Source organism: Melampsora larici-populina (assembly GCF_000204055.1).
Source record: "Melampsora larici-populina 98AG31 unplaced genomic scaffold MELLAscaffold_54, whole genome shotgun sequence".
NCBI classification, from domain to species: domain Eukaryota; kingdom Fungi; phylum Basidiomycota; class Pucciniomycetes; order Pucciniales; family Melampsoraceae; genus Melampsora; species Melampsora laricis-populina.
The window spans coordinates 248,674-270,908 of NW_006768818.1; the positions used below are offsets into that span (position 1 = coordinate 248,674).

General features: G+C 39.1%; 1 protein-coding gene across 1 annotated transcript; it reads left to right on the forward strand.

Annotated features, from left to right (window-relative positions):
* Nucleotides 1-13,240: 13,240 nt before the first annotated feature.
* MELLADRAFT_111491 (uncharacterized protein) lies at nucleotides 13,241-15,446 on the forward strand (the record flags this gene model as incomplete). Its single annotated transcript, XM_007415803.1, has 12 exons — nucleotides 13,241-13,358; nucleotides 13,453-13,556; nucleotides 13,684-13,752; nucleotides 13,825-13,939; nucleotides 14,011-14,038; nucleotides 14,132-14,384; nucleotides 14,470-14,709; nucleotides 14,785-14,808; nucleotides 14,874-14,950; nucleotides 15,016-15,177; nucleotides 15,241-15,308; nucleotides 15,376-15,446. 12 exons carry the CDS (start codon nucleotides 13,241-13,243, stop codon nucleotides 15,444-15,446), a joined length of 1,329 nt encoding a protein of 442 aa, XP_007415865.1.
* Between the last annotated feature and the right edge of the window lie 6,789 nt (nucleotides 15,447-22,235).

The following is a 22,235-nucleotide window of genomic DNA, read 5'->3' on the forward strand; positions in this document are numbered from 1 at the left end:
TTTGCAAGAGGAAGATCGGTGAATATGAATCCTGGGTAATGGATTTTTTGAGAGTTTGCCGAGTTTCCAATGAGATCTGTGCCTTGTGTATCATGTAGACAGAGGTGAGTCTTGACGTGGTGATGGTGGTATTAAAGTCAGAGATCCGGATATTCTGGTTTACCCTGGGTGACTGCTTTAGAGGAGTGTGATTTCAAGACAGAGCTTGTCGGACCAATTACGCGTTGATATACACGCTTGTGTATGAAGTCCTTGCCCTCACGGATTGATGGATCCGGCAATGTCAAGCTTGATTGGCCGTGTGTCCTGAATATGACAGTGTCAGCATGATAAGTTGAAAACTTGAGTATGCTACGATGGCGGATTTACATGGACACCATTTGTCAAGCCTGTTGGCTAGTTCTTTGAAATGGGAGCGATGAAGATGATGGCTTGGAAATGTGAGCAAGTGAGCTGAATGTTGATGAGGGGTGAGGTGAGCTACCTCCTGGACGGATTGATTGAGATTGATTGATGTATGCCAATACCAAGCGTGATTGGCCTTATTCCCTACATGTGACAACATCAGCATGCTAAGTTGAAAGCTCGAGTATGGTAGGATGGTATCTATAGGATGGTAGATCAACATGCCTACCTTTTCTTAATCCACTCAGTTAGTTGTTTGACGTGTGAACAGTTGCGGAAGGCTGAAATGGAGTGTTTTATGAATGCATGTGTTGCCGACAGGTTTTGAACTCTGGTACAAAACTCGATTGGCTGACAAAATGGAGACTTTGGTGAATTTTGTCCAGTTTTGTTTTTGAACCGCTCCTGGGATTAATTGTTATGATGATTATGATAAAGAACCAAGATTCCCACCAAAAGAAAGGAATCATCCTATCATCATTTCAAAAACTAAAAATTCATTTTAAAAACAACTTCAAATCCTTAAAACTAAAAATCCATTTTAAAAAGAACTTCAAGTCCTTTTGTCTTTTGATTATTGATACTCTTTACTAGAGTCCCCAACTAAGAATTCACATCATCTATTATCTCTCCTCAAAAGCACTCTGTTATTTTTCTTTCTGAACTTCCAACTCTGAAAGTGTTAAACATTGTCTGGCCTAGCCATCTTGACTAAAGGTTTCACCCAAACTACCCTTTGGATTACCAATAATCAACAAGCACTGAAGGGCCACCTGAAGTATAGATTGCTATCTGTAGCCTTCACCTTGGAAGACATCTGAGAAATTCATCATCTTGCTCAGTACCTGGCAGCAGTAAACATCCTGCACCATAGGCATCTATAGATTTGTTTTGTTACTAAGAATCAAAAGCCTAGTCTTTGGGACAAACATCTAAAATCCCTAGAAGCCTACATTTAGTAAGTCTCATTCAACTTAAGCTTATTATACTGTTAAGACATAGCTTGACAAGGACAGAATTTGCATGAGGGTACACATTCATGAATGAGAACCAAGGCCATTTGAAAACACATAAAAAGGAATATTATCAGTGAGAAGAATTATTTATGTGTGAGAGGGAAGAATACGAAAAGGGAATCACCAAACAATGTTTAAGGAAACCTTTGAAATCCTTCTGAATGTAGATATCTTCTTGGGAGTCCAGAGCCAGAAACCCACCACAGAAAACAACCAATAAGAGGGAAAATTGTTTTCCACCTCAGCTCCAATGCACTTGGGAGGTATGTTGGCCTTGTCTGGCTCGGCCAAAATGCCTATGGATTTATCTCTCCTGAATAGAGCACTCATCTGCAAGTTTGGACTCAGTCAGATAGATCTTGAAAGCAATCACATGGAAAAAAACAAAAAAGGCAATCTTACCCAAGAAAACAAGCATGTTTGGGATCAAACCTCCTACTGCATTGAAGCACTCTGCTTAGGGTGTATGGTTTGAGATTTCTTGAGGGTTAAGTGGAGTTGATCCTTGAGATCACTGGATATTGTTTGTAGTGAAACCCAAGTCCCAGTGGGTTGATAAAATGTGTGGCAATATTTATCCAAGTAAAGAGCTGCATTACCGTCTAGTAACTTCAACATGAAATTCTTGTCCTCCTGTTTCAGCACTGTTTTTCTTCCAAGGGGCGTGTAATCTTTGAGGTTTCAAATGACCAAACAAGTTTGTCTGTATAGGGCGTAACATCAAGAGATGGATTGGGCACTAACAGGTGACCTCGACAGCCACCACACTTGTTCAATGTATTTCCCTGTTATTCCAACATCATATGGACCAGGACACTCTCATGTCTGGAAGCAGGAAGGGATCAAGTCAGCACTGTGCTCACCCAGAACATATAGGAGAAGAACCCAACTTGTGTTTCTAATGCAGTGTGATTCATTGGTTTGGACAACCTTATTTGATTTGACAGCAAAAAACCCTGGCAAGAGCTGAATGGGTTAGTGTCTAAACAGCAAGGATCCAGATCCAAAATGAGGCAAAAGAACTATGGGTTGAGCCAATACCGCAACCGCTCTGCTCAAAATTGCTGCTGCGGAGCGGTTCTTGGTACCGCTATGTCACCGCAATATATAGCAGTGGCTGCACTCCCCAATCCAGGAATTAAAATCCCATAGCGGTAATATTGTTCCACAGCGGGCCAGGATTGTGATTGCTCCGCTATATAGCGTGGCAAGACCCTGACTGTTCCTTTCCTTCTCAGAGTACCTGCATTTGCCAACCAAGAATGTCATCCGAGGACCTACCTGTCCACTCCCAGCATGTTATACAAAGAGGGACCCAAAGCCATATGGTGACAAAGTGATCTTAGACCCTTACTGGCATGTTGCTTGAACATCTTCAACTTGCAACACCAGAGTCCATTGTGTCAGTGCTTCCGCAAGTCCCAAAAGGTGTGGTGATCTATTTATGGGATCAATCAAGAAAATTAATCATTATAACTTTATCAAATTATCAGGAAACTTCAGTGTAGTAGAAAATTCGAAATGAAGGTTTTTAGATCAATTGAAGCTCTTAGAGGCTTATGTGTAGTTATTAACTCAATATTATGTCATCTTATTTCAAATATATTCTTAAGATCATTATATTTTACTTAGAAAGTTATCACAAAAAGACAGAAAAAGAAAAGATAAGGAAAATTTGAAAATATAGGTGTAAAAGTTGGAAAATGGTTTTTAGGGTATTAATAATTAAGTTATGGGTTTATTAGGGTTAGAATATGAAAGAACAACATTTTATTATACCGTAACAATTTTAATCTTGGAGGTTGATAAGGAAAGACAGAAGTTATTAGCAGAAAGGTACTTTTCGAGGATGGTAAACAAGGGTTATACATGTAGTTTACATACGTAATGGTGGTAGTAGTGGAAATTAAGGTTTCCAAGAGGATTTTCCGGGATTTTTAAGGCTGTAGAAGATGATCTCATATTACATGAGCAAGGAAAAGAGAGTAGCAGCTGTGAAAAGTGAAGAAAATGGGTGAATTTCGTTGAAAATGAAGGTTTTCAGCTGATTACATATGTCAAATGAGGTCGGATTAGGTTGGTAAATGGCTCATTCAACGCAGAAGGGTGTATTACATAATGTACAAACTTTAAACCATTAGTAATGGAGGTGTATGTAAAGGTTTATAAGGGAAATAAGAAATTGGTGTGAATCTCAAATTTACAGTCACAAGTCAACATGTAACACCAAAAACCTTAACTTCACAGCTCAATATCTTACTCATCGCTCATCAGAAATGGGTCATATGGGTGTCATAAATGATCAGTATCACGAGGGCTACGAGATGCACTATAGTAGTTCAAAATTGGACCCCATCTGAAAAAATTTGTAATCTCAAAAATTGGTTTGCAGCTAGTTTACAAGGAAAAAATCACCTGTATTCATCTTAAGAAGTGCTGTACATTAAATTGTTGCGTCATTGATCACTTTTGGCCGTGAAAATTACATCATACATTAGTAACAAGATCATTACATTGCGTCATTACATGATTTTTAGGGTTCTTTAGGCGGATTTGGCTGGTTTTTGAGGCTGTTGACTATTGTAGAGGTTTTTACATGTGGATATAAGTACTCCTTGATGATTTTGGGATTGTTGTTCCCTCTTCTGCATCTTATACCTCTGTTGTAGTGTTATAAATCATCATTTATTTACTATATTTGTACTAAGATCACTTAATTCCGCCCCTTCGAAGCAAGGAGAAATTTATTTACGTGTGTTGAAGACTATAAGTCAATTTGGGAATAATACTTAACAACAGTATTGCTAGTAATAACATAGTGTGTGGACTTTTTGCGCTTAAAATCTGGGAATAATACTACACAACAGTATTGCTTTATTTCTCCGGTGCCTTTATCTTTTTCTCTGTTATCACAAAGTGGTCAGCAAGTGCCCTTGTGCTGGTTTCTTTGAAGAAGGCAGTCTTTAGGCAACTTCTACTATATTACACATAGTAGATTATCCCTTCTTAGGTGTTGTAAAGCTCTTGTTGAGCTTTAAATACTACAACAGGACTTATTCCCGGATATCTGTAATTGATTTAACAACAGTGTCTGTGAGCCTACTAGTGTCTGTTAGGCTAGTAGAGTCAATGAAAATGTTGTAGAAGGTCTAATAACTTCTACTAAAGTTGTGTAGATCAAGATCTACAAGTATGAACGGGTAGAGACGTGGGCGTAAGAGCTTTACTTGCAATAGACAAGTAAAGACTACAGTTAGTTGACCTTTAAACAAAGGCGTTAGCCCAGGGATTTTGGGTTAATTATTGTCTTTACAATAATTAAAAATGAGAGCAACTGACGTGCAGTTCTCAATCCTAATTTGATCCTCTTCTTATTCAAAGAAAGGTCAAAGAAGGTGGTGTTAAAGTCTATTATAACACCGGGAACTTTACACTCTGACTAATAGAGATTTCCCCGTAGATTTAGAGTTCCTTATATCAGATGAATCCCAAATCTGATATAAGCAGTACCCAAGGACTACTTCTTTACAAGTAATTCCACCAAATGGATATTACAAGAACTACTGATTATGGAGTCTAATCAGAAACAAAGTTGAATGAGCACACAGAATAAGCAACAAGACACAAGGTTTGAGTTTCAAGGCTCGTAGGGTCAGGCCTTCAAAGTTTGGTAATTGATAAGCAAAGTTTAAAGGTTCTAGGAAGATGAATAAAAGCAAAGTTGTGTAGTTGTTGAATAATAATGTGATGATGTTCTTCTTCTCAATTTGGTTGGATTTCCAGGGTTTATATAGTCTGAACCTTGGAAATCTTTGGACTAAAAGTGCGCACAAATTGTGGTTCTATGGTTAGGTTAATTACAGTAATACAGTTACTATTGTATTATAAGTATATTTTGCTTGTTACATATGTGTTACGGCTGTGAAATATATGTAGCTTTGGTTTGCATCAAAGTTATGTATGTTCAAACCCTTTGATTTAATTTCTGCACATGTTACATATGCTAAATCATATGTAACTTGACTCTTGAAACTGAGCCTTGAGTTGTAATTGCTATTTTTAAGGTTTTTATTATAATATGTCGCCCATTGGTACTCTGGTTTAGTACTCAGGGCTGACAGTGTCCTTGGTCAGGAGCAATTCAGGTATGCTCCTCATGATCTCTCCCGATTTGACAGATCTTCATTCAACAGTGAACCACTAGGCCTTCTTCCAAGTGGGTTCATCATGCCAAACCAAAGCTGGGATTAATCATATGATGACCATTCACAAGACTTGTCTGACAAATCAGATCGATTAGATAAATCTTGAGATTTTGAGCCAGAGGACACCCATGTTGACAACTTGAATCAACATGCATCATCTTCCAAAAATCTTATACAACATCATCATCAATCAAATGAAGACATCAGAGTTGGTTTTTATGTAATTTCTTTTTATATTTTCTCCTTATGTTTTTCTGTTTCTTGTGTTCATATTGTCATCACAATCTTTTATTGAGTTCTGCTTGATTAGGTTTTTTTTCTTTTGATCAGGTTTATGTTTCTTACATTGAACTTATGCTTGGTTATCTTATTGGTAATTTATTTCTATTGTGATTTTGGCTACTTTCTGTTGCTATACAGTGATATAGCGCAGCTTTCCACTACATAGAGCTCTATATAGCAATAGCCGCTGTATCGGGCTATGTAGCGTTTATATAGCCATTTTTTCGCTGCGCACATGTAAGACACCAAAGAAAGAGTGAGTGCGGAGCAAATTATAGGGCAGTCTCCGCAACGCAATGGAGGAGCCCTGAAATCCATAGCGTTGTGGAGCGGTTGTGGTTTTGGTTGAGCTGGTGCTGGTGCAATCAAGAAATTTGAATGTGATTCAAACTGCTAATTTGACAGAAATAAAACCCTGGTGAGAGCTGTGGTGATCAATTTATGGGATCAATCAAAAAAATGGTTATAGTAGTTCACCAAAGTTATTAGAAGAGTTCAGCAGAAAAGAAATCTTGGGATTGAAGGAATCTGATCGATAGAAGCTCTTTTAGGCTTATCTATTGCACAATATGTCATGATTAGGTCATCTTATTTCAAACAAATTATTAAGATCAGTATAAAATCTTTACAAATGGCTTACAAAAAGAAAAGAAAGACAAACATAAGAAAAATCTGGAAATATAGGGATACAGGCTTGGAAATGACTTTTAGGGTAGTAATATTAGGTTTATGGGTTTTGTGAGGGTATAATATGGAAGATCAGAATTACATTAGTCAGTAACAACTTTAATCTTGATGGTTGATAAGGATAAATAGAATTTATTAAGGAAATAGTACTTTTTTGAAGTTGGTAAACAAGGGTTTTGCAGGTAGTTTACATATGTAATGGTGGTATTAGTAATATTTAAGGTTGCCAAGAGGATTTTTCGGGATTTTTAAGGTTATAGATGATGAGTTAACATTACAGGAGCAAGAGGGTAGGAGCAATAGCTGTGTAAAGGGGTGAAAAGGTGTGAATTTGGTCAAAAATGGAGGTTTACAGCTTATTACACTACGCCAGATTGCAAATTTACCGCTGAGTTTAAAGAATTAAAAAGACATAGAAAATTATACACAAGGCAGAAGGGGTCAAAAAAATATGGAAAAATAAGGGTTGCATTCCCCTGTGTGTGCCCATCATTTTGCATATTTTTAAAGATTTTTACGGCAGCAGTGTATATTCGGTCAGAGACTCAGTTTATGTCCAAAGCTGGCATTCATGGAGGCATTAACCTTGTGAGACCAATCAAATTGTCAATTTTGTGTCAACATCTGGAATGTCTGCACATTCTGAAAGCTGCATTTTTAATTTACCAGATACACATTAGAATGAGTGGTGTGTATCCAAAAATGAAGAAGGTACAGCAATCAACATCCCCAACAGCAAAGCTAGAAAACCTTATAAATCTGTCCCGCAAGGGTTTTAGCATCCAAATGGAAACTGTAGATCCAGTATGCGGCCTCTCATAATCTGCAACTGCCAGTTTGATTGAAAGAAAATTGTTGTATTTGTGATTGTTGAAAAGTTTCTGCCCAAGCCTGGGTAGTTTTGGCCAAAATTTGAGTTTCTGACCAAATACACCCCAAAATCATTTTTCTATGTAACATCTTCAAAACTCAAGGTAAAAATATGAAAAAATATGCAACATGATGGGATATCAAAGACTGATTCAACCATATTTTCTTCGAATTTTTCCTACCTCTCATGCATTGCTGAGAATTTTCTACATCTTGACTTTTCTAAACTCCATGGTATATTATTGATTTGGCGTAGTGTTACATATGTCAAATGACGTCAGAACTGGATGGTAGATGGCTCATCCAACGCAAAAGAGTGAATTACATAATGTACAAACTTTGAACCATTATTTACGGAGGTTTGTGAAGAAACTTATGGGAGAAATAAGACATTGGTGTGAACTTCAAATTTTACACTTACATGCATACATGTAACAACATTTACATACAAAAACTTTAACTTCACAACTCAATAACACATTCATTACTCATCAGAGGTACCTAATATGGCATCAATTATTGATCAGTATCACGAGCTCTACAAGATGCACTTTAGTAATCAAAAATTGGACATCATTTGGAAAACCTGTAACTTCAAAAATAGGCTTTCAGCCAGTTTACGAGGAAAAAATCACCTGTATTCATTATAAGAAGTGCTGTGTGACATTCAATTGCATCATTGATCACTTTGGCTGTGTAAATTACATCATCTAATAGTAACAAAGTCATTACATTGCGTCATCATATGGTTTTTAGGTTTTTTTTGTCAAAATTGATTGGTTTTTGAGGCTGATGACCATTGTAAGATTTGTAATACATTAATATATATACTCTGGGATGATTTTGGGATTTCAGTTCCCCATTTTTATTTATCATTTTGTTTATCATCATAAACTTATTTTAATAGTATTTGGTCACTTAAATACACCCTTTATTACAGTTACAAAGAGAAATTTACTCTATTGTTATAGTCAAAAAGGCTTATTGAGAATAATATCAAAAAGATATTGCTTTACTTTCTTAGTTATCATAGTGGAATAACACCACAGCAGTGTTGAGAGAAATTAAATGGTGCTTTTTGAGTCAAAATCCGTGTGCTTTGGTCCTTTAAAGATACTTTTCTCTGGTGCCTTATCAGTACTCTGTTCAACAGAGTTCCCCTTTCTGATTGTCTTGTTTTAGGAAGGCAGTCCATAGACATCTTCTACTAGTCATTTATTGGTAGATTATGCCCTTCACGCTCTGTATAAACCTTGTTGGGTTATAAGTTCTACAGTGCGGGTTGGGTTAGAGTTACAGTTGTCTCTGAAATAACCCATACCTTTTTATGGAACCCAAAAGGTATGGGTTTTCATAGAGTATGTGTTATCACAATGGTCTTCTGGGCTAAAAAGTGGAAATTATGGACCAAAAAAAGCATGGGTTAGGCCAGAGTATGTGTTACAAGGGGTATGGGTTATTTCAGAGTTGACTGTAGAACAGAAAAGAACCAAAATGAGGTGAACAACCCTTGGGTTGAGCTGTGGGTGGTGCAATCAAAGTTTTCAGATGCAAATTTTTTATTTGGCAAAAGAAATCTCAAGGAGTTGAAGGGCCCCAAAACTGGGAAATCTGAGGGATCAGGGTTGACCAGTGCTTCAGTCTGTGACAGGTGTGCTGCGCCATGCACCACCTGTATTGGGGGGGGGAAATCAAAATTTGTGTCAATATGGCACAAATTTCTTGAATAGCTATACAATCAAACAAACACATTGAAGATATAAGTTTAACCACTATGTCTAGGTCAAGATGAGGTCTATGCTCAAAAGTTGGCTGGCCACCCAGGGTCTACAGTGGGTAAACCCGAGTATGTGTTTCAAGCCTGCCCCACATAGAGTTTTGGGTGTGAGATCTTCAAGACATTTTCCCGGTTTCCCTTCTTTTTTTCATGGGTGAATAAGCTTTATGGGGGGTTATAAGGTGTGAAATTTTGTTCATTTGAGGAGAAAAAGGGTGTCAAGGTTATTTGCCACTTCAGGCACCTGTACAAAACAGACTTAAAAGTATTCACCTATAGTCACTGCCACTCAGAAAAGCTCACAATTTAATCAGTTGACCAAAATCAGCTAAAAACTTTAATGAAGACATATCAGACTATTTTGAAGAAAGATTATTGATCAAAGATCAAATCTCAAATCATCATTAAAATTATCAAAAAGAAAAAATGTAATCATTAATATTGAAAATCAAACCAATTTCAATATTACAAGTACAAATGAAGAAGACAGAATTTTAGATGGAAATTCAAAAATTAAATGAAGAATTTAAATCAAGCTAAGCAACTTTGCATAGACCAAGCACCTATGATTTATGATTCTTATGAAAAATTTGGTCAAACAAGACTTTCACCAAGTTTGATACTATGTAAGCAGTTAATAGATATGGAAAGCTCAAATTTTTTGAACATTTAATGTCAAATTTAATCAGTTTTAATTGCAAAGAAGAAATGGAAAGATTTGCAATCAGAATCTAGAAATGGATTTATAACTCAGACTATAGCTGATAATTGTTCACCTAGTGGAGATCATCTCAATATCCCAACTCTCCTGCATCACAATACCCAAGATGAAATATGGCAAGCACAAGGCTCAGCCTTGAGTGCATTGGCCCGCAGTGCATGGCTACCCCCTAGTGTGGACCTAAGCACCTAGCTATGAGCCCAGTATCAGGTTGTGGGCGCGCCTAGGCATCGGAAAAATTGACAAAATCAACGTTGGTGCGCCTTTTCAAGAATCACACCAAATTGTAGGAGTTTTATGTCCCGTCACCAATATTGGAGATTTGGATACTGGCTGCAAGCTTTGATGACAGCTCTTTTTGGCTTTTCTCACCTTTAAAAAGCAATTCTGCTGTAGTAGATAGCTACAGCAATACAAACATCAAATAAATAAAATGACATTTTGGCTTTTGGCAATTTTTTTTGTGAGAAAATGCGCCAGGCGCCACTTGGGGCGCCTAGGCGCAAAAAAATCAAAAAAATGTGCCTCGGCGCGCCCACAAGGCCCTAGTACCTTGCTAAGTACCTAGATAAGTACATAGCTAGGTACATAGCTCAGTACATAAGGCCTAGGTATAAAAATCTGAGACCCTAAAAAATAAGGACCCCACTATTTAGAGCCCTCGGAGCAGTATCCGAAGCCCTCTTTCGGGTCGGACCCGAGGCTACAAATAAATCAGGCGCCCCATTTCCAAGAAGGGGCTCCACAAGGGGCTCCATTTTTTTATTTAATCTCATCATTTATCTATCCTCATATTAATTAATAAACATTGAATTGATGAGATGGTCACCATGGAGCGAGCCTCGCTCTCTCGATCAAACGGCCAAAAGATCAAACGGCCAAAAGACCGCGCTTCTTTCTTGTGAAGACAACATTGTTTGTGAAGTTTGTCACCTCTAGAGGTAAACAAGCCTTGACAATACGTACAACATGTATCTTTAGGAGCCCGACATGGTTGTTTTTGATCTTCATGATGAAAAGGAGAAGGGAAATTAATTGAAGGTTCATGACTAGGAAGATGAGAAGAACTACTACTCTCGATCAAATTGTCAGTAATGTTAGAAGGATGATTGAGTAAACTTTTGGGAGTGCTAGCTAAGATTAAATGGTGATCAGTTGTTGTAGTAGTAGTAGAAGTATTGCCAGGTGAATAATTCAATTGATCGAATTGATTGGGTGAAAAGGTAATGGATGGTGGTGGTGGTGGTGGAAACTTGATGGGATCAGAAGGAGAACATTGAAAATCTTGGATCGAGTTCGATCCCATCATATTCTGATTCATAGTCAAGTTGATTAAACTCAATTAATACTCAATCATCAACAATTTATATCTGAATTCAAGATGATGGTAAACCAAATCAAACACATCAAAACTTATATAAATATCAATCAAACACCAAGAGGTCAAAAGATAGAGAAATAGCAAGATATATAGGTATTGATGAACTCTGAACACGACTTCAAACGTAAGAACGGTAGAGGTATGAACTGGGTTATTGGGGTTTGGTTTTTTAAAGTTGTGATTAAGTGATAAGAAAATCGGACATGGAAAGTGAGTGTGAGGGAGAGATGGGAACTTCTATATGTAAGCATATTGCTGGGCACTTGAAGGGCCAATGTTGTCCGTCATGCAAGGGTCGGTCCGGGTGCCAAACAATTTGGGAGCCCTTGCATTTGTTTTCATCATATTTGTTGCCCCATATATATGAAGGGGCTCCAAATACGTTAATTGATGATCCAAAAGGGGCTCATCCGTGATTTTGTGCCCTATTAGGGAGCCCTTGATGAGCCCTCGAGGTCCGAACATGCGTTATATAGGCTAAAAAAAGCGGGGTATCAACAGGTCACGCGGGTTTTGGTGAAAACCCGGGGGGCTCCGGATATCAGCGGAGGGGGCTCTAAATAGTGGGATCCAAAAATAAAATGATATTTTCGGTCTCCAGTACAACCATATTTCCAGATTCATCCAAATATTATCTTCTCACTGATTTGGGCAAAGCGACATATTTGCTCAAGACACACTTAGTTAAGTTTGTGGTCTGGGTGTCAGTCCCAAACATTTAAGTCGAGTGCTCCGTCTTTGACCCAAAAGTTGTAATTTTGATCTTGCAGGGCAGGTCGGAACACATACTCGGGTTTACCCACTGTAGTCTCATGTCAAACTCCGGTGGGTCTTTTTATGTTTTTAAAAATTTGATGCTGCAATTTGACATGTAGCTCCAAGAGGTATAGCAAAGTAGAGTCACGGATAGATATCAACAACTATACACAGATGTCTGGAGCTCAGACGCAGGAGATGCGGGACGGAATTGAGTGAATTGGGGCTACATACGTGAGTTAATGAGCTGACCCACAACCTACCTATTCATTTATAAGCTGTTCTTGAAGGAGTCGCCTTCTTTTTTTGATCAATGAGGTTGCACTTCACAAGGCGCCGATTTGCAAGGTGACTAACATATATGGGTTCTTTTGTGAGGTGCTTTTTGCTGGTGGTAAATATGTGGCTAGAGTTGTCATTATTTTTTTCTGCGGGCTCCAGATCCTAGTTCAAGTTCAAGCTCCGCGGTCCCTTTGACCTCTTTTGATCTTCACTCATCAAAGGTCTCAATCGAATCGCGGCCCGTATGCAAAGCGCGAAATTGAGGGTTGCAGGGATCTTCCCTTGCCTTGAGCTAAGATCGTCCAAGGCTGCTTTTATCTTGAAATTTTTCTGCGTTCCTCAATTCGAACAACTCGGGCACTGTTCCAGCACATACTGCAGCCAAGTGTGCGCGCCACATCAAACTCGCGATGACCTGACGGGAGTCCTCGTCGGTTTGAATATCACTCCGCCCAGTTTACGGCCCGAGCTTGAGTTGTAAAGACTCGTGGTGTTGATTGCCGACTGCAATAAAAGCTGCATGCAATTCGAAGGACCCTCTTGGGATTGTCAAACATGCCGGAAGTCATGTTATGCCTTTGAGATCTGTCCTGCCACAAGTTTCAGCTTGACTCCTGAGCGCAGCATACTTAATCGCACACTTCTTACGTCCCCTATAGGCGATGCCATATCCTCAAACGTGAAGCCGCACTTTTCCTTACCTTCAGGAGCGATTCTCCATTGAACTTTGACTCAGCCTCTCTCGCCGCGTAATCCCCAAATCCCTCAGGACCCAGAACACTGTGACTGAAGCACCCTATACGTCCGGTTGGCCTGTTCGTAATTCATCTCAATCTTCAACAAAATTTCTGCGACTCGATGATTACTCGGACACCCATCAAGCAGTATAATCGTGTCCCTAGGTGGTCTATTCTTGTAGCATATTTCTGGTTGTGGACCTCCGTACATGCCCAACCTCCACAACCCATTGGCATTAGTCAGTCCATATGTTACACGCTGATTCGATGGTGGAAGAACCTCCGATTAAATATGTGCTGATCATGCTTGAATCTCACAAAAATTTGAATTAGATCTATGCGACTTGCCCCGTAAACCAGACTCGCAATTATGGAATCAACTTAAACTTGATCAATACATCCAAGGGTATCCCAATGGCCAAAATCTATCCGTCATTGTAAGTTGTAATTTCATCTAGGTTCCCGAAATAAAGCGTAGATGTACGCAGTTCTCGAGCGGTCCGTTGACTCTCGCAGGGCTGACCAACATGACCTAACATTGCCTCTTTTTCCTTCCTACACTAGGAATTTGCAAGGCAGAATGGAGCTGAGAACTTCCTTTGCGGTATCGGTGAGAAGTGTAACATTGGAGAAGTAAGTCCCCCAACTCCTTCGATAGTGTCTCAACCAATTTCGGTGACCCCTTCTAACCGCAATCGCTCCCAGCTCTGTCATCCAGTCCAAGGCCCAGCTTGGCATGTCTTGTTTGCCATACAGGAATGGAACATGTTTATGAACTCCGTATACATGGCCGTGGCTACTACCATGGATCTGGTCCGAGGTGAGTGTCACTGATGACAGGCATTTCAGCGTGACAGCAAATGAACCGATATGTTGTTTTTGTACTTCCAGTCACAACAGCATCTTTATTGATGGATCTGTGAGCTCAGTGATCTTGATGTTCACCTTAATTTTAATTCTCTTGAGAATGGGCGCAGCTGCTGATGATGCTCCTCTGAATCACTTTTTCTAGTACTGATCCGAACGAGAAAGATGCCGGTTATGTGGATCCAATGTTTATCCTCAGCCTTTTGGGTGCATTTTTTGTATCTCTGTCACTTGGGGTATTCTATAGTCTTGCCACCATTGCCTATAGCTCGTCTTGGTTCACCATCTCAGCACTTAGTGTGTTCCTCGGTATAGGAAGCACCCTCTCCTTTTCTGGGCTCCAAATTTCTACAATGGTCGAGCAAGAAAAGGCCATTGAAGAGACTGCTTTCAATAAGGTGAACGATTTGGGATCAACTTAACAATAGTATCCATGTTTCCTTCGCGCATCTGATCTTTTCTCTCTCTCCATTTTGATCAAAGTGGTCTCGTTTTGGCTACTACTTCAGCCAATGGGAAGATGCTATGCATCAGGGCATCACCCATAGCGTCAACGCCACGCTGCACACTGGGATTTCTGATCTCGGACCGAGTGGCATCGTTCACTTTCTTGGAAATGGAAGCTTTTTTCAATCACACCCCAGAAAGACCTCAGCTGAGATCGAACTTGGTCTCAAGGACGTTACTCAAATTCGAGCACTCGTGATCTTGCTTCGTTCCATGGTCAGCCCGGTTCCATTTTTGCGAAGCTTTCAAAAGCTGATTTCATCTTTTTCATCTTTTCTTGCCACGCTCTAGAATGCTTTCGTCACCCGGGGTAGTGTGAGTTTTTACGACGTTCAAATTATCACAGCTTTGTGCTGATGCCTCCACCTTTCATTTCGCAGGGACCCTGCACTGGCCGCGGAACAAATGGAGCTTGGGATGGAGATGATCACTTGTCATACTGTGGACCAGACAAAATGTTTGTACACAGATTCACCCGCTCATTTGATTTCATATATGTGGACCATTGACCCATCATCACAGTATGATGAACATAGTCATAGCAGATGGAAAGCATGCCAAGAACACATTTTTCAACGCAAAGGCAATTGCACTGAAATACAGTATCACCACTGAATATCTTACTGTAAACTCATGGACATGTCAGCAAAAGTATGGAATCGGAGCTGACCCGTATGCGGGAACGTGAGCGACTGTTTCTGTGTTTTAGTCATCTGTATGGCTTATGTTTTTGATGATCCGATTCAGTGCGATGCCAATGGACGTCTCTTCTGAATGTGTGGCCAATCTTCCCGTTTGTGACTGTACCGATCCAGGTAGGTGTATTGAAGATTCAAATTTTATGAGAAAAGACTGATCCTCTGAATCCCTCCTCCAACATAGAGATACGAAAAGCTATCAAAAAGCACGGGACTGTTCGTGCATGTCGAGATGTAGGAAAATTACCAATCTGAAAAGATCCCTTGACCCATGCAGCCCTCGTCCCTTCTTCATAGATGGGCACAAATACAAACTTACCTCACACTCAGTTCATTCATTGAAGAAGGAGTATTTTATGCGTAGCTTATTCTATCTGGTTGTGGACTTCAGTTTTATTCATGATTCAATGGGGAAAATGGAAAATCATATTGGAGCCAAATTGACGACTTGAAACTCGATGAAAGCAGAAGAGAGATTACAAAAGTGATATAGCTTCAGTTTCCAAGTCTGAAATAAATCCGATGAAGGGCCCAAGGAGGACTCCCTTACATAACATAGAAAGAGTCCGAAAATCAAATTTGATTCAATCTCCTACACAAGTTGCACAAGCTTGCTAGCAAGTCATCCCTTTTATTGCAGATTGTTTAATGTGACAAACATGCATAAAAATTGATCATACACAAAGCGCGCGCACATTTTCAAAATGTGTGCCAATGAAACATCCATACCAATCTTGGATTTCAAATGAGTATTTCAGAAAGTACAACCATCAAGTTGATCTAGAGAAGGTAGCCTTGATGTGGAGAACCCAAAGACTCCAGTTTATTCACCTTGTATCATCACACAAATGAGGGTTTCACCAATAACAAGGAATTTCAAATTTTTTATATCAATATCCGTTAGTCAACTATCCAGCAAATCCTATGCAAAATCAGATCCTTCAGAGGCAATACCAGAACCACTCCGCTCAAGAAAGGTGGTAGTGGTGTGGCAGTGGTGCAGTCCAAGGGTCCGCTATTGCCACCACAATATGTAGTGGTGACTACACACCACAGACCAGGGCCAGATTTTCCCATAGAGGAGGAACCACAGCGCAACCTGTTGGGGCTTGGGTTTCTCCGGTATCCAATGGGGTAATACAAACAAATATGTGGGTGCAGCCCAACCTAAGAAAGTCCCTATCAGCAAGGGTGCAACTATACTATACCGGTATAGGTATAGTTGGGTATAGTATTGTTTAAACCATACTATACTATACTGGGTATAGTATAGTTGAACTATACTTTACCCAACTATACTCAGTATAGTATCCTTTCACCAACTATACCTGGAAAAGTGTTATACATGTTTTCCATCAACTTATCCAACTATACTGTGCACAGTATAGTTTGGTATATCTGAGTATAGTTCATCTATACTATACCGAGTATAGTTCAAGTGCAGTATAGTTTGACTATACTATACCAAGTATAGTCGAGTATAGTATAGTATAGTATAGTTGTAGCCTTGCTATCAGTCCCTCTTGACAAGCAAGGGACTTATGGTTTATTCACCAAATTTGGCATGTGACAAGGCTGCCACTATACTATACCAGTATATTATACTGTTGGTATAGTATATTTCAACTATACTATGCTGAAAATATACTCAGTATATTTGGATTTACCAAATATTGTTAGAAAATGAGGATCACAAGCTCAACGCTGTAGATCTACGACAGGAACCTTTTAAAAGGTTTAACAAGAACTTATCAGTTCGTGTTGACAAGACACACTCATGAGGCAATGAAAAGACACGAGTTCTAAACTCGGACAGACCTGAAAGACAAGGAGGATTATAGATAAGAAGTTTAGAATCTTTTTCCTTAATCAGCAAAAGAGAAAAAGAAAATAAGCCCCATACAACACACCTTTTAAAAGGTTTAACAAGAACTTATCAGTTCGTGTTGACAAGACACACTGAGGCAATGAAAAGACACGAGTTCTAAACTCGGACAGACCTGAAAGACAAGGAGGATTATAGATAAGAACTAGTAGAGTGAAGATGTATGAGGTAGAAGAGAAACGTGAGTTTTTAGTAAGATAGTAAAGAAGAGAAAAAGAAATTGGCAATAACTCACGTTTAGAATCTTTTTCCTTAATGAGGGAAAAAGATCTAAATGTGAGGAGAGGCTTGGTTATAAGTAAAAACAACAAATGGCAATTTTGAGAATCAGAAACACTACGTCCACATTCTAAATAAACTACCAGTCCCAATCCGGTAATTTCTTCTAATGTTTCCATAACGTGATTAGTTCACCAATCCCAATGCGGTCAATCCTTCTACACAACAACTCAACCTCTTGACCACGTATTCTAAATTGACTTGTTTGATTCTAATTTGTTCACAGTGCATTTCTTACCATCCTCACTACACTAGCTTAAGTTAACCTGAATACTACTCCCTGACCTTCATTGGTTTTGACCAATCCACAATTTACTCCAACACACCCCCTCAAGACCAATGAGGTCACTTGATTCCCAATTTGCTCCTAAGTTTGGTGAACTGCTGCTTGCCAAGAGCTACTGTGAGTAAGTCAGCAACCATCTCTTCAGTTGGACAGTGTTTAAGAGAAATGTCACCCCAGCTGACAGCTTTGTGAATCCAATGAAAGTTAATCTCATTATTCCAGGTTCAAATGTGAAACATTGATCTGTTGATACGGCAAATGGTACCAAGATTATTGCTATGAAGAATAGCATGATTTTGTTTACATGACAGTTAACACTGGTCCATACATTCTCCTTGAGCAGTGAGTTCATTTTCTCATTGCAAGCTTGTTGCCAATTAAGGGAGTTACATGCTAACACGTCTTCCTTGTACAACTTTGTATCAGGTATTGCATTAGATGCTTTGTAGTTGATGTCATTTTGAGTTTGGTTTGATTGTTGAACAACAGTCGGTGAGATTGAATATTGAGTTGGAGAATGGTTTATGTTCACAGGGGTATCAGTGATTTTGTTTGAAATAGGATGGACTACTGGAGAAGGATTGGATGATGATGAGATAGGAGTGCATCTGGAGATCGGGTAAGCCACTTGAGTTCCAAAAGTAGGTTTAATGGTTGTAGAATGATTTGGTGATGGATCAAGTTGGTCTTTTTGATGATTAGTATGGTTAAATTGATTGTATGGATAGTGATTGTTATCATCAGATTGATAGTTTTGATGGTGATCGCGATTAGACATTGATTCTTTTTGATGGGATGGTGAAATTTGATCGACAGAAGGTCTATCAATATTATTAGCCGAGGTGTTGTTTTGAGTAGATTGAGGCGTTAACAATCGAGTAGAAGGAATTTGAATTTGGGTTTGAGATGGTTGAAATAGTTTTTTATCTGAATGAATGATTTGGTTTGAGTCGGGATTAGGAGACGGTGATAAGTTGATTGATTTATTGTTGCCAGTCAAGGGAGATGCTGAAGAATCACTTGTTTTAAAGTTTTCTACTTGAGTCGCTACACCATCAAGACTACCATGTTTAATCATTGAATTCAGATAGGTTTGACTTTGAGGACCTCGACGATGATGGATGATTGAGTGAGAGTGCGAATTTGAGGCTTGATTGATTTCAGGTTTGACCGATCTTACTGGATCCATGAGTACATTCATAAGTCCGGTATCAAGAATAAAGCCATTGAAAAGAGCTAATCCATTTCGAACTAAAGCAAAGCACATAGGATCTGTACAATCATAGACTTCTCTAACCCCCTTCTTCTTCAGATTCCCTCCGGCTATTGAATTCTTGCTTAGCTCAGGAACATACAAACAATCAGTAAGTTCAAAAATTGTTCCATCACCAGCCTTCAAGAGAACTTTCCCTATGCTTTCAACAGCTAGAGATACACCCCCTCCAGCTAACTTAAGTCTTCGATTTGAGTCCTCAACAGGTCGTAAGCTGTCAGGAACAAAGATGCTTGATGTATTAAACATATGATGGGTGGCGCCGGTGTCGTGTAATGCCCAAATAGAGTTATCAGAAGACATAGCATTTGTCAAGTTGGCGGAAGTGGAATCGTCCAGAGAGATCACCTTGAAGCTGGTGTGAAGGGACATTCTCTCGAGGCTTTCGGCAACCATGTTTGCGGAGGGAGTAACCCTCTTCATACCTCTGACTTGAGGATTTGAGAGTGAAGCATTAGGATTGAAATTGGATCGTTGACGTCCAGTGGTTCTGTTAGCACGTCGACAAGCAAGAAAGTCGTCACGTTCCTTAAAGTTTTGCGGCTTAGACCAGCACATATCTGCTGGATGGGGTCCCTTGCACATAGACTCAGTACATTCGAATCGCTGACCTCTAGACACAGTGTTAGCTGATAGTTCGGCTGGTCTAGCTTCACGGGTAGCCTCCGTGGAAAAATTATGACGAGTGTCATAGTCACGTAGGTATTTGACAACATCACGACGAGTTAAGGGTGAGACGGTGGAATGGATGAATTCCACGGTAGAATCCGAAAGACGATCGATAGAATCAATTAGACGAAGGGCAGATTGAGCATCGTCCATCTTGCCACCGTAACGAGTGAATTCAATGAATAAATTCTCGAATTTGTCCAGATATCCCGACAACGTGTCTCCTCGTGAGATGGTGATAACACTGAGAGACTTGGAGATAGAAGCTAAGCGTTGGGCATTAATCAAGAAATGTCTTTCCTTCAAGAAAGACCACAAGATGAAAGGATCATGGAGAATGGAATTTGGATCCTCTGGATCTGTTAACCAATTTATTGCTTGACAGTGGTTCGGCTTATCTAATCTATTAAGTATATAATTGACAATCACCTTCTTAGTCTTAAGAACCTTATCGGAAGTAAGTTCTTTGTCAACAAAATCTTTGACAATGACGTAGTGGTGAAGTTCAAGAGTTTCCAGATTGTCATAGACAGATCGCTTCCAGGTTGGGTAGTTGCCGTCTTCAAGATCATCCGTCACTTTGAATTTGCTCAAGGCATTGTTCAATTGCTGGCCATAACGCTGAAGTGCGTTTCCAAACACCGACATAGGTTCTTCGTTGGACATGCTACTGGAATCAGGTAAACGAGCAGTTTGAGCTGATGAGGAAGACGATGAATTTGACTCTTCTTCGGTATCGGTTAATGATATCTCTTCTGAGAATTCTGACGACGGAGTTGACATAAATCGGGTTAAGACAGAATTGATTATGAGGTTTCGTTGATCGAACCTCTCGCTACCATGTTAGAAAATGAGGATCACAAGCTCGACGCTGTAGATCTACGACAGGAACCTTTTAAAAGGTTTAACAAGAACTTATCAGTTCGTGTTGACAAGACACACTGAGGCAATGAAAAGACACGAGTTCTAAACTCGGACAGACCTGAAAGACAAGGAGGATTATAGATAAGAAGTTTAGAATCTTTTTCCTTAATCAGCAAAAGAGAAAAAGAAAATAAGCCCCATACAACACACCTTTTAAAAGGTTTAACAAGAACTTGTCAGTTCGTGTTGACAAGACACACTGAGGCAATGAAAAGACACGAGTTCTAAACTCGGACAGACCTGAAAGACAAGGAGGATTATAGATAAGAACTAGTAGAGTGAAGATGTATGAGGTAGAAGAGAAACGTGAGTTTTTAGTAAGATAGTAAAGAAGAGAAAAAGAAATTGGCAATAACTCACGTTTAGAATCTTTTTCCTTAATGAGGGAAAAAGATCTAAATGTGAGGAGAGGCTTGGTTATAAGTAAAAACAACAAATGGCAATTTTGAGAATCAGAAACACTACGTCCACATTCTAAATAAACTACCAGTCCCAATCCGGTAATTTCTTCTAATGTTTCCATAACGTGATTAGTTCACCAATCCCAATGCGGTCAATCCTTCTACACAACAACTCAACCTCTTGACCACGTATTCTAAATTGACTTGTTTGATTCTAATTTGTTCACAGTACATTTCTTACCATCCTCACTACACTAGCTTAAGTTAACCTGAATACTACTCCCTGACCTTCATTGGTTTTGACCAATCCACAATTTACTCCAACAAATATACCTGCAAGACACCCATACAAGTCTTTGACAAATTTTTCTGAATATACTGCAGTATATTTCAATTATACCATGTATATTTTGACTGTACTATAGTATATTTGGAGATATACTATACCAAGTATATTTCAGACCCAGTATATTATGGTGCAGTATAGATTGGCAAGCTATGAGGGACATTTTAGACATTCTCACTGTTAGTGTCTATTTGAATTAATCTTTATTTTGGTTTCTTTGATCTTTTCCTTTTCATTTGATTTGATTCTGACTTCTGGAGTTGGTGGTGAGGTCCAGACTGTTAAAAATATGTTGACACTGCAAACATTATTCAGCTTCCCCAAGTGGGCAGGAAAAAATGACTGGGAGTATCATTTAAATGATCTATCACTTCACACCTGAGCCATACCACCCGCACTACATATGTGTGGCAGGCTCAGTGGATAGGGTGGTATCATGTACATACAGTTTTGCTCAGTCATCTGTTCATCAGTATAAGTTATGCATATGTAATACATGCTGTAACATTTTCAGGTTGACAAAAGCATTCAAACAATTGACTACATACACTGACTCAATAACCACATGTAACACCCTTTCTGTTACTGGGAAATAGCTCCAACAATATTGCCAGAGCAGCTAAGGATGATATGTTGTGAATTTTTGGGACAATTTTTTCAAAGTCAACAAAGTTACATGTGGTATAACATGTGATTTATTTATTCTGATGGGCAAGAAACTGAGCTGACCTGTATGTACATGATAGACAACTATTAACTTAGCTTGCTGCACATATGTAGTGTGGGTGTTATGTCTCAGGTGTGCAGTATTGGATCCTTTTATGGCAAACTGTACTATTAATCATTCTCCTCTTCCAACTTGAGGAAGTTGAATGATGTTCACAGTGTGATTTTACTGATATTTTTTTATAAAAAATTGGCCTGATTTTTTCAAAAAATACACAAGAAAAATTCAAACTTGAAAACCCTTGATTTTCCAGT